At 39.5% G+C, this 12,060-nt stretch overlaps 1 protein-coding gene and 1 pseudogene across 8 annotated transcripts; one reads left to right on the top strand and one right to left on the bottom strand.

Moving 5' to 3' along the window:
- Positions 1 to 2,481: 2,481 nt before the first annotated feature.
- LOC126624235 (THO complex subunit 7A-like) lies at positions 2,482 to 3,769 on the bottom strand (annotated as a pseudogene).
- A 1,470-nt stretch (positions 3,770 to 5,239) lies between these two features.
- On the top strand, positions 5,240 to 8,379 carry LOC126624240 (uncharacterized). 8 transcript variants are annotated; one of them, XR_007624024.1, is made up of 9 exons: positions 5,240 to 5,743; positions 5,926 to 5,976; positions 6,276 to 6,518; positions 7,120 to 7,240; positions 7,347 to 7,377; positions 7,469 to 7,532; positions 7,699 to 7,767; positions 7,897 to 7,940; positions 8,069 to 8,379. XR_007624024.1 is itself a non-coding variant. In XM_050293269.1 (5 exons), the coding sequence occupies exons 1-5, from the start codon at positions 7,013 to 7,015 to the stop codon at positions 8,095 to 8,097; spliced, it is 396 nt and encodes a 131-aa protein (XP_050149226.1). In that variant the 5' UTR covers positions 6,528 to 7,012; the 3' UTR covers positions 8,098 to 8,379. The 8 variants fall into 8 exon arrangements, 2 of the variants coding, with proteins under 2 accessions (XP_050149226.1, XP_050149225.1); XR_007624023.1 differs by having other exon boundaries at positions 5,241 to 5,743; positions 8,112 to 8,379; XR_007624021.1 differs by having other exon boundaries at positions 5,243 to 5,743; positions 7,665 to 7,767.
- The last annotated feature ends 3,681 nt before the right edge of the window (positions 8,380 to 12,060 follow it).

Genomic DNA, 12,060 nt, shown 5'->3' with positions numbered 1-12,060 from the left:
AAAATCCAAAGATTCATAACTTTTAGTAAAACATAACTTCGATAAATCATAAATATTTCGTAAAAACAATTTAAATAAATAATAAATTCTCCGTAAACCATAATTATAGAAATTTGTAAAACATAATATAAAACATACTCAAATCATGAAATATGAAATGCATGCAAGCCTAATATTTTACAAAACATGCAATTTAAGAAGGGGTCCACTCATAGATATTTTGTTGCCCAGGAGCCGCTCGAGCTAGCGAGGATGGAGTCACTTCCCACCAATGCACCTGCGCCGAGGTCCAACTCGACCGGGAAGTGGCCTGAAATTACCATGAATCGTCGGAAACCCTAAAATGGGTGAACCTCGATTCGTCAAATTCGCAGCTCTGTCGCCACCAAACTTGTTTGGGCTTTGATTCAGACTTCAAGGGGAGTTGAACAAAGGTGGTGGTCAACGGTGGTACTTGAATAAACAGCGGATTTTCGCAATCTCCCCACGGTGCCGTTGGTGATATCCTCACAAAACCGAGGCAAAAAACTGTTGGGTTTCGGGTGGAACTTGAAGAATGAGGGTTATGGAGTCGTGTGCAGGTGGTGGCGAGCCTTGGATCGCCGAAAAAACGACAAAAAATAGTCGGAAACTGTCACCAGGAACCGGGTCAAAATCGGGTTACTATCAAGTCAAGGAGAAACCCATATTGGTTGCTTCTCCCTTCTCTCATTTCTCTCATTTCATCCTCTCTTTATTAGGCAGCTTCCCCCTCCTTTCTCTCCTCCGTCCATCTCTCTCCTTTCCCTCATTTCTCCTTTCATCCCTCCATCCTAGCCACACATATGGCACCATCTCACTGCTCCAGCAAATCTGGAACCTTCTAGATTTATGGTCAAATGACCATTTTGCCCTCAACTTTGCTTGTTTACAACTCTAAATTACATTCCGTTTACGCTCACGCTTTCGTAATGACAAGTACTACTAGAATACGCCAAGGAAACAAATCTTAAGTGACATGACAAGGCAATCAACAAAAGTCAATTGTTTTGCCTCGAAGGGCATTTTTGTAAATTCATACTATAAAATTATAAAAACCGAAATATTTGGGGACGGGTCGTTACATTTTTTATGTTCCCTACAATAACCTCGCCAACAAACTTCTTGAATTAGAGAGTATGGTCAGAGTAGAAAATTTTTAGGGCTCCTAAATTAACTTTGTAGTCCTTTTATCTAAATTCACAACGGTTCCGTTAGTGATAGAATTGTCAAATTCACTTACCTTGCAATCCTTGACATCTACCTAACAATTTGATAGCACACGCACTACAAATAATGGAAAGCTTTCCAAATTGAAATTCATGCCCCTCTCAATGAGTGCCTAGGAACTGGTGGCATTGAACCAAGACATGGAGATGTGCATATTAATTTTCAACTCCTAGAATCAATGTTGTATGACTAGGATGGATAGAAGGTTTCGGATCTCGATTGTACTTTATGGGTACGTTTTATACACAAGATCGATTTGGCTCGGACTAATTGTAGAGAATGGTTTGATACACAAGATCGATTTTGATAACAGATGAAAGCCATACGTTGAAGCTAAAAGTGAGATTGTGTCATCAGTGTTGCGAGGTTTCCTTTCCTTGTGTCTCAAGTTATGGGTTTGGATTGGTTGTACTAAGGCCCCTCATTTTGGTCCCTCAGATGAGATTGGTGCACATGTGCGGAACAGTTTGATCAATCAAACGCCTCCCATAGTTTCTATTTTCCGGTTCTTTTTCTTTTTCCTTTTTGTTATATAACACGTGTGGAACAGTTTGTAATCGCATTATCTCCTTCAACCTTGGCGACTACAAGATAATTCACAATCAAAGTCATCCGAGTATACAACAATTTCAAATCAATCACATTTGGGGAAACCATCATTTGGTCGGTTCGAATTGTAATGGGGGCTTCTTCCCCCCATTGTGAAAGTGTCTTATCAAATTAAAATAACGAAAATTTCGCTCATTTCGGGTACCTTCGATTTTAGGTCGGAAATCAGTTGATTTGCTACAGGCGGTACTAAGCGAACTATTCAACTGAGTATCTACTTCAACAAGGAAAATCTAGACTCCCAATTCAATAAATAACTGATAATCCAGAGCAATCTAAGGTTAATTACCAGCTGGAGGTGAGCTACTAGAAAAATATCGTCTCATGATTTTTTTCTGTGTTGTTTTCACTCTTAACATCTCCATAAACCTCTGAAACTCTCACACTTTTCATAGCTGCAACCATTGACTTACCCCATAAACACTTGTGAAATCTCAAGACTCATTCATTTCAAGACAAGGAAAGACTTCTTTCACATCTACAAAAAACCATACGGCAAGTGTGAAATAGCTAATGCAAACTCAATTAATCTCAAAAAACTCAAATCTGAAAGCTAGAATTCGAGAGAAAACCCGACAATCTTTACGTTGATTGAAATTCTACCAATAGTGATAGTTATGGCAATTTCCTTCTCATCAAGTAAACTTGGTAATTCATATATGCAAAGAGAGTCGTACAAATGCACAACAATAGAATTTCATAAAATTGCTAGCATCCTGCAACTACATGGCAATACACCAATACTCTTTTGCGTGCCCATTTCTGAAAATCAAGAGACATCAATGCATAATTAGATGCGCTTTTCCGAAACAAGCAATCTTACAACTTGGAAACCGAGAGATGCATTGTATTCTAATCAACATTCATGGGTTCCGAGCCCCCAGCTGCACCTTCCATTGCATTTTTCTGCTCTTTCTCCTCAATTAAACTCCTCTGTTCTTCCTCTACGGTATTCTGCAACTCATCCACCTGCAACAACATAAAAATTAAATGCACCCGAAAATTACACCACTTTCTTAAAGCGTTCTACTTCTACTGCTTAATGCACACAACATATCGGGAATTCAACATAGCCCACACACCACATGCAGGAGCAGAGCAAACTGCTTCTTTCTCAGATCCAGCGTCCGCCAACTTGGGGTGTTCTCCGCATCCAATGCCATAATCTCCTTCTCCGAATCTGAAATGATCTTCAGCGTCTCCGACCGCGGCGGCTGCGTAGCAATCAATTTCCTGATCGACTCACATTCCTCATTGTGCATTCTTTCGATCTTACTCTCCTCGAGCTGCTCCTTGAGCGTCTCAATGTCGGTCTTCGCCTGCACAATCTGCCGGTTAATCTCCTCCCTCAGCTCGTCGAAGTTGTGCTTCTCCCGGAGATTCGCATGCACGACGGCCTTGCTCTTGAGGAGCGGAATCTCGAACGTGTTGAGCTCCTGCAGGAAAGCTTTGGCGAGCTTTATCGCAGTCGGCGAAGTTGTCATCGTTCTTGTCGAGCTCGACGAACAGGGACGTGAACTTCTTCTGGAGCTTCTTCAATGGTGGTTCGCCTCTCGTGGTTGTGGTCCGAGTGAGAAGTCTGTGTCTGATGATGAAGTCATTTTCGAGCGGCCCGAACGAGTAGTTCGCCACCACGGCCTCTCCTCGCCCTGAAGCTTTTCTTCCTTTCGCCAGCATCGGAACTGACCGGAGATTATGAGTCCGGCGGAAATTCGATTTCGAATTTGACAAACCCTAATCTAATCTCCAGATTGAAAAACCCCGTTCACGGCGGAGGATTCAGCTTCTGTTTGTGGAATCCAACGGCAAAGGAAGACGTTTGTTGTTTTTACTCGAGGTTATTTGGAGGGTCGGATGTGGTTCACGGTTAAGCACTGCTACACCGGATCCAGAATACACATTGGGTAAATTACATAGTAGCCCTCAGTTTTGAGGTCGATTACAACTCCATACAACATCATTAAAAGATTTCACTTTCATACCTCAAGTACTATTTTATTTCAAAATAATACAACCGTTACATTTTCCATCAATTGATCCGTTAAGTGTTGACGTAGCTACCACATTTGTGCCACGTGGCTGCCAAATGTGTGCCACGTGGCAAAATTTTTTTTTTTTCTTTTTTTAAAAAGCCTGAATAAAAAAAAAAAAAAAAAAAAAACTTGAAAACGCAAAAACCCACCCCACCTCTCTTCTTCCTCTCTGTTTCTTCTTCTCCGCCCACTCTTTCTTTTCTCCCTCTGCTCTCTGCTATCCTTTTTCACTTTTTCTTCAGCCTTCCTCCCCTCTCTCTCTCTCTTCTCGGTGCGGCATCGTTCCGTGGTTTGAGATTAACCATTCAAAAATCAGAACTTTGACCGCATTCGTAAGCACCCCAAACCCACCAACCAAGCACTGAAAAAATTCAAAATTTGAATACATACCTCGTTGTTAGAGCCGACCGACGAGGGGAGCACTGGGTCCGGGTTTTTTGGGGGGGGGGGGAAGTTTTCTGGGTTTGGTTGCAGATTTTTTGGGGGTGGATGTTTCCAAGTTTGCTTGCGGTGTCGGGGGGGGGGGGGAAGAAGAGAGGTTGCGGCGCGCGGGGGGGGTATGTGGGTTTGTATGCAGAGAGTAGAGAGGGAGAAAAGAAAGAGTGGTTGGTGTTTTTCTGTGTTGGGCGGAGAAGAAGAAACAGATAGAGGGAGAAGAGGGGGGGGGGTGGGTTTCTGCGATTTCAAGTTTTTTTTTAATTCAGGCTTTTTAAAAAAAGAAAATCAAAAAATTATTTTTTTTGCCACGTGGCACAAATGTGGTAGCCACGTCAGCGCTTAACGGATCAATGGATGGAAAATGTAACAGTTGTATTATTTTGAAATAAAATAGTACTTGAGGTATGAAAGTGAAATATTTTAAAGATGTTGTATGGAGTTGTAATCGATCTCAAACCTGAGGAACTACTATGTAATTTACCCATACACATTTATCACCAAAAAAATAGAAGAATTTGGGGTCCAGTATATCCATCAATGAGAACCAAATTCTAGAGGGAAAGAAGCAAAAAGTGGCAACGCACAAAGGACTAGGCCTTACATTAACATGCTTTAGGTTCCAAGTACAACTGTTATATAATTCACTTTTTACGTAATTTTCCGTACACTGCTAAGGTTTTGAAAGAGGCTTGACGCTAGTTGGTCTTAGGCGAATTTTTAATTTTATATAACATATAAATATAAATGTCTACATATACTTAAAAAATATATAATTATATTGTGATACATAAATTGCAATGTAAAATGACATACAAATTATAAGGTACTAGAATATATTGAAAACATAAGAATAAACGTATCATATATACTAAAACCCGTAAGGGCTGATCACTGTGGATGACCAGTGTGTGGACGTTTTTGCCCCTCCATTTTTCCTCTGTCTCGCTTGCTATTTCCATATTTGTACAGTCGAATGACTGTTTTGCCCATTCACTCCACGCGTCCGTCATCGACTCACCCTCTATTTGGGTTGCGTCTTCTGGATTTTTCTGTTTGTTTCCGCCGTTCTCTTACACATCTCAATTCTATTGTTCTGCAACTCACCCTTTCTCGCTATCCCTTTTTGCCACTGCTCCGATTCCGCCTGTGTTGACAGCCTTCAAACTATAGAAATCATCATTGATCAAGCTTCTATTTCAACTGTGGCCTGTTAATTTTTGTCTTCATCTGGCTGATTCCAGCTGTGTTCGCACCCTTCAAAACCTAAATACCAAAATTCAGATCAGTTTTCTGAAGCTTGGGTTTGATTTTGTTCCGCTTCGTTCTGCTCCTCGCCTTCCTGTTTATTTGCCAAGAAATATTGAATGTACCCATAACTTGCCTTCCTCTTTCGGTTTCCAACTTTAAATTTTAAGGTATGAGGGGTTTCGAACAGGGATTCTAATGAATGAAGAGAGCGTTCTCAATTTTTCAAAATTTTCATGAATTTATTGGTTTTTTTAAAAGCATGATCTGTTATTGTAATCTGAAATTTTTTGATCTGGGTTTGCCTTTTTTATTACTTTTGCTAATTGGATCTGATTGTTTTGGTGTTCAGACCAAGTCCCTCACCGGACGAGGATCTAGATCCGACCGACAAACGTTGGAGGTGAGATCCGGACTCCTCCCTCTTATCGTGGTGTGCTTTTTTGCATGTTGGTTTTGGTTTTATTGTTAAAATCACTCAGCCACTACAGCTTTTTTTGGAATTTTTGTTGTTCATTTTACTTGGATTTAGAGATTTTTTTTTTTCTCTTTTATTTAATTTTTTTCACTTCTGCTGAAATTACATTTGGTTCAATTTTGTCAATTTCTGTTTGTGTCTGTAGAGAATTTTAGCGTTTTTTTTGTGATTATTATATGATGATTGGCTGACAAATTGTGGTTTTCCAAATTTTGGTTTTGCAGTATTTAACAGATAGGCAACTAGCTTTCAGATATAAGGAGAGGAAACTAAGGTATCCAAATTACCTAGAAACAGAGGTCTAACGGTTTCAAACCCAAGAACAGAAGCAACTCTGTGTGCATCACCCACCCAAGAACAGAAGCAGCTATGTGGGCATCACCTTGGAAACTGTGGGTGGCATCTGTGCAGCCATCAAATCGTTTATAAACAACCAGAAGACTATCCAAAACATGCTTTTATCTGAGGTACTGGTCATTACTTGCCAATATTGATCTTCTTTGTTAATATGAACTTTTTGCTATAAATTTAATTTCAAATTTTGCGTTTGGCTTGATATGCTAGAAAATATATACATTTGAGAATATTGAGAACTTACAGGTGTTGTAGCTACTGAATTTTGTCAATGGTTCATTCAGATTCATATTGGGATGTTCATGCTTTCAATAATTAATTAATGGCATTAGTGATTTATGAGCACTCAAGCAGGCAAAAAACTTTGCTTCTCAACAAAATTGGGATAGCTTCTAAAAATGGCTATTGGGAATCAAAACCTGTTTCAAATTAGTTTATCACTAATCATGTAGGATATTTCCACTGTGTTACACACCATGGTTATGATAAATTAATACAAATCATGTAGTGTGATATTTCCATAACTACTTATGTTGTTGATCATACTCAAAGATGGCTTTTCAGTGATATCATATATACTAAAACTCAACCCCCCTGGTCACTGTGGATGACCAATGGGCGGACTGTTTTGCCCCTCCGTTTTATATCGATTTCCCTTGCTACTCCCCGCGTCCTCATCGTGCAACTTTTCGTTGGATTTTCTTCCTCCTATAGTGTAATACACGTGTTGCTCATCGTGGAAGGGAAGAAACATGGAAAAGCGGGCTCTTCCATTTGCTTCCACAGATTTCTCGAGCTCTCTCTCAAGCTCCGAATCGCTGGCCTCCGCAAGAAGGTATTTGTCTCTCACTTTTTTTTTTTCAATTCGAATTTTGTTTGAATGAATGTTGGATCTGTTGCCTTCGGGAAGAAATTTTAACCTAGAAAAGCTTGATTTTCAGGAAATCGCCAATTCGAAAGCTTGGTTTCCTGGTGAGTTCTACGACTTATTTGTTGAAATTTTTGTGATTTTAATTTTAAAAATCTGGGTTTTTTTGTTCAATGGTTTGCTCCATCTTCTTAGCTTTCTCACTAGAGATCTCTGCCATGGCTGCTCCACCAAACTTGCGTCCGCTCTTTCGAACCAGGTACAACTTCTTTCATTTTCTTTTGTTTCTGGGAAAATTTAGGGCTTGAAAATGTGTAGAATTGTAGAAGTTAAAGCCTGTCTCAATCTCTATGTTGGTCTATACACAATGAAATTGAATTTTGTGTTTCAGCATACCCTTACTGGAATTTTATGATTTGGGATAGTGGCGATTTGAAACCGTTAACTGGGATGAGAATTAGAGTGATTTGAAAACGGAGAGCAAGGAATTGCAGGTGGGTAGTGATAAATGATAATGGTGGGGACACCATGATGATAACACAAATTCACTATTTTGCACAGTTTTGAAAGTTGACTTCTTTTCTTTTTTCATTTTTAATTTTAATTTTTGTATTTTTGAAAAGGTGGTGTTCTGGTTTGTCATTCCTTCTCATCACTTCTACAAGAGGTTAGTTTTCTTTTCTGCATTTAAAGAATGTTTAAAGAAAAATTGTATGTAATTGATTTTCTGCTATAATGTTTTGAAATTCCTTATTTTACTTGAATGTATTAGTGCTTGCTTTTGCTTTCACCCAGGTATCAAATCGGTTTTGTTTGTATGGTAACATGGATTGCTCAGGTTACGTAGGAGAGGATGGAGGTGAGAAATACAATTGGGAAAGATATGCTGAGAGGTTTACAAAACACCTTTGACGCTGTCGGTGAGGATTCTTCTGTTTAAAAGTAGGAATTTTTTAATTTTTCGTGGAATCGATGTTTTGTTTTTGACTGAGTTTATAAAGGATTGCTTGGACAAGTACAGGGTGTTTGGGACTCAAATTTATACACTGCTATAAGATCAATTTGTAATCCCGCAGCAACGCGCGGGCATTACTAGCTAGTAATAACTATTCATCCAAGTATTTAACAACCATCTTACAAGTATTGAAAAAACTAAATGCAAAATAAAAATTATCTATTTTTTTGTTCAAGTGAGAGTCACGATTTAAACCGGTGCTTAGGCGATTCTAAACTGGTCTAATTATACAGACTTAAACGGGGAACAAAATGCTCCTAATTACACATAAAAATCAACTCACTCCAACAATTCTTTTGCCAAACTGTGCCTCTTCAACTTGGTCTTTGGAGGAACTTCCACTTCACTGGGTCCTGCTTCATTACTGTATTGTTCACGTGTTCGCTTAATCACGTCTCGTTGTACAGTTTTTGATTCCTCAAAATCACAATTGGTAATACCCTCACACAAAGAAATGCTTCTGTTGGAATATTTTTTCATCCTTCGGTTGAGCTCTTCTTCTCTATCTTGTTCATACAATGGACGGATTCCGCACTTCTTCACCTTCAAGCCTGTCTCGCTTCCGAAATGAATACTAATCTGATCCCAACATGTTGGAAGAATGCATGAAAGTCATATCTTGTGTTAAAATGCATGCATGAAATAAACATGTTGGATGACTAGTGAAGTTAGGCTAGTCAACATTCTTTGTGTAAATTAGGCAAGTTAGGCAAGTTAGGAAATTATGCAAGTTAGGCAAGTTAGGCAAGTTAGGCTTATGTCTACTTTCTTTTCCTATATATATGTTTCATTTGTAATTGTTTCTTCATGAAATACACATAAAAAAATTCTACATGGTATCAGAGCAGGTTCATTTGTAACCTGTCTCTGCCATTCTTGCTGCTGTAATTTTTTATTTCTTTAGTCTAAGTCATGACCGAAGAAAGTTCTGTGAACCATGATGAGGAAACCCGGCACAATCTCTCTCCAAACTTCTCAGACGTTGAGGTTAACACCAATCAACGTTTGTGTTCAGTTCTCTTGAATGAGTTCAATTATCTTCCTTGGTCCCGAGCTGTTTCACTAGCTCTCGGAGGCAAAGGGAAGTTAGGGTTTGTAAATGGAAGCGTGGAAGCTCCAGACAGTTCTTCCTCTACATACAATGCATGGCTCTGCAAAGATCAACTTGTCATGTCCTTGCTGCTCAACACCGTGGAGAAACATGTTGCTGAAATTTTTAGCTACTCCAATTCCGCACATGATCTTTGGAAAGCTTTGCAGGATATGTATGGAAATCAAAACAACTATGCACGGGTCTTCCAATTAAAGAAGGGCATTGCCAGTGCTCAACAAGAAGGGAAAGCATTTGTTCAACACCTTGGGAGCCTCAAAGCCATGTGGAATGAGTTGGATGTATATCTCCCTCATACCACAGATCCTACCATTCTCCTAAAACGAGCTGAGGAAGACAAAATTTATCAGCTGTTAGGGAGTTTGAGCTCTGAGTACGAGGACCTAAGGAGTCACATCTTGATGGGTCAAGACCTGCCTACCTTCAACAATGTTTGTGCAACTATCCAACGAGAAGAAGCAAGAAAGAAGGTTATGAATGTTGATCACAATCCTAGATTAACGGAGACTCGGGCATATGCATCAAAGTACAAGAACTCAGAAGCCAAGGTATACAAGGGAAGAAACACACATCTAAAATGCAAATATTGCAATGGTGTTGGTCATGAGGAAGACAAGTGTTGGGAACTTCATCCTGAACTCAAGCCTAAGTTCAGCAAAGATGGAAGGATGATACCAAGGTCCTCGCAACAATTTCAACCTCATTTCAAGGCACAACTTGCTAATGCTCACGCTCCTACTATCTCACAAGGATCCATGGAGTTCACTGCCAATCCATTGTCATTGATCAATGAATTTGCAGCTTACCTACAAAGTAAGGGGCACGGAGGAGGCTCACATGGTCAAGGCAATGAAGAGGGTAGTCACACAGCTATGTTGGGACAATTTGCCGGATTTCTTGCTGGAAATGAGAAAGTTCCAAAGGGAGAAGCATCAGGTATACTCAAAGCCTTTACTACTGCCCTATTAACTAGTACTGAAATTGATTGTTGGATAATTGATTTAGGCACCACAGATCATATGACAAACAAAGTTACAAATTTACATCATTTTAAAAAAATTTCAAGCCCCTCACATGTGTCTGTTGCAAATGGAAAAAATGTCTTAGTTTTGGGAAAAGGAGAAATAAACTTACTCTCTCAGAAAACACCTTCCACTGCCCTCTATGTACCAACCTTTCCCTTCCAACTTTTGTCAATTGGAAAGATCACCAACACCCTAAACTGCCGTGTTATTTTCTCACCAAATAAAGTAATGTTTCAGGATGTTCTCACCATGAAGATGATTGGTGAAGGGGTCTTCATAAATGGACTTTACTACCTGTGCAAGAATGCATGTTTCACTCAGGCTCTTCAAGCTCAATCGAAGTCCATAGATGAAAACCAACTTTGGCATAGGAGATTAGCTCACCCCTCTGAACTTGTCTTGTCGAAACTGTTTCCAAATTTTTGTAACCCCTATCCTACTTGTGATACTTGTCAATTTTCTAAGTTTACTAGGCTACCTTTTGGTAATTCAATGTCTAGGACAAGTAAACCTTTTGAAATGGTACACACCGATGTATGGGGACCTGCAACTGAATCAATGGAAGGTTTTAAATATTTTGTTCTATTTGTTGATGATTTCTCTCGAACAAGTTTTCTATATCTTATGAAATCAAAAAGTGAAGTCCCTACCATTTTCAAAGACTTTCACATGCATGTTAAAACGCAATTTCAATCAAACATTAAGGTTTTAAGGTCAGATAATGGCACTGAATTTCTATCCAACAACATGCTTCAATACATAAGTTCTCAGGGTATCATACATCAAACCAGCTGTGTGGGGACTCCCCAACAAAATGGAGTAGCCGAGAGGAAAAATAGAGATCTCTTGGAAAAAACTCGTGCTCTCATGATTCACATGCACGTTCCAAAGAAATTTTGGTCGTTTGCCATCCTTACTGCCACTTATCTCATCAATCGACTTCCAAGTCGTGTGCTAGGGTTTAAATCTCCCTATGAAGTTCTCAAGGGGAGGAAAATAGATTTGACACATCTCAAGGTGTTTGGTTGTGTGTGTTTTGTTCACATCCAAACCTTGAACCGTGACAAACTAGATGCTAGGGCAACCAAGTGTGTGTTTATGGGATACTCGACCACTCAAAAGGGATACAAGTGCTTCAATCCAGTCACTAAGAAGTGCACAGTTTCAAGAGATGTGAAGTTCGAAGAAGACTATCCCTATTTTACAAGTCAGGGGGAGGATTTAGTTGACATGTTCCCACTCCCTCAAAACTTTAATTATCCGATGTTGGAAAAGAGATCAGTCATTGTAAGTCCAGACTGTGAAGAAGTTCAAACTGACCAAATTACTGCCAGTGAGAGTGAAGACGAGCCCTACTCTGATCTTTCTCCGCCCTCTACAGAATCTCAGATGATTAAAAGAAATCCTCCTCGAATCAGAAAACCTCCAGCTAGGTTGCAGGACTATGTTACATATGCCTCACGACATCCAATCAATGAATGTATCAGCTTTAGTAAGTTCTCAACATCTCATGCTGCATTTCTCAGTGAAATTGATAAGCAATATGAACCAAGAAGCTTTCAAGAAGCTTATATTCTCCCACAATGGAACCAAGCCATGAAAGAAGAGATTCGTGCATTGGAAGAGAATTTCACCT

The sequence above is a fragment of the Malus sylvestris genome, chromosome 5 (assembly GCF_916048215.2).
Source record: "Malus sylvestris chromosome 5, drMalSylv7.2, whole genome shotgun sequence".
Taxonomy (NCBI): Eukaryota; Viridiplantae; Streptophyta; class Magnoliopsida; order Rosales; family Rosaceae; genus Malus; species Malus sylvestris.
The sequence above is the reverse complement of the archived record's forward strand: the minus strand, read 5'-3'. Positions and strand labels throughout refer to the sequence as shown.

What these genes read in the sequence shown, in the direction of transcription:
- LOC126624240 (XM_050293268.1), top strand. Translation starts at nt 7,013, where the DNA reads ATGACCAATGGGCGGACTGTTTTGCCCCTCCGTTTTATATCGATTTCC. An exon ending in TCGCTGGCCTCCGCAAGAAG is followed by an intron (nt 7,241 to 7,346) that starts GTATTTGTCTCT and finishes CTTGATTTTCAG; the next exon opens with GAAATCGCCAATTCGAAAGC. An exon ending in TCTCATCACTTCTACAAGAG is followed by an intron (nt 7,941 to 8,111) that starts GTTAGTTTTCTT and finishes TGGATTGCTCAG; the next exon opens with GTTACGTAGGAGAGGATGGA.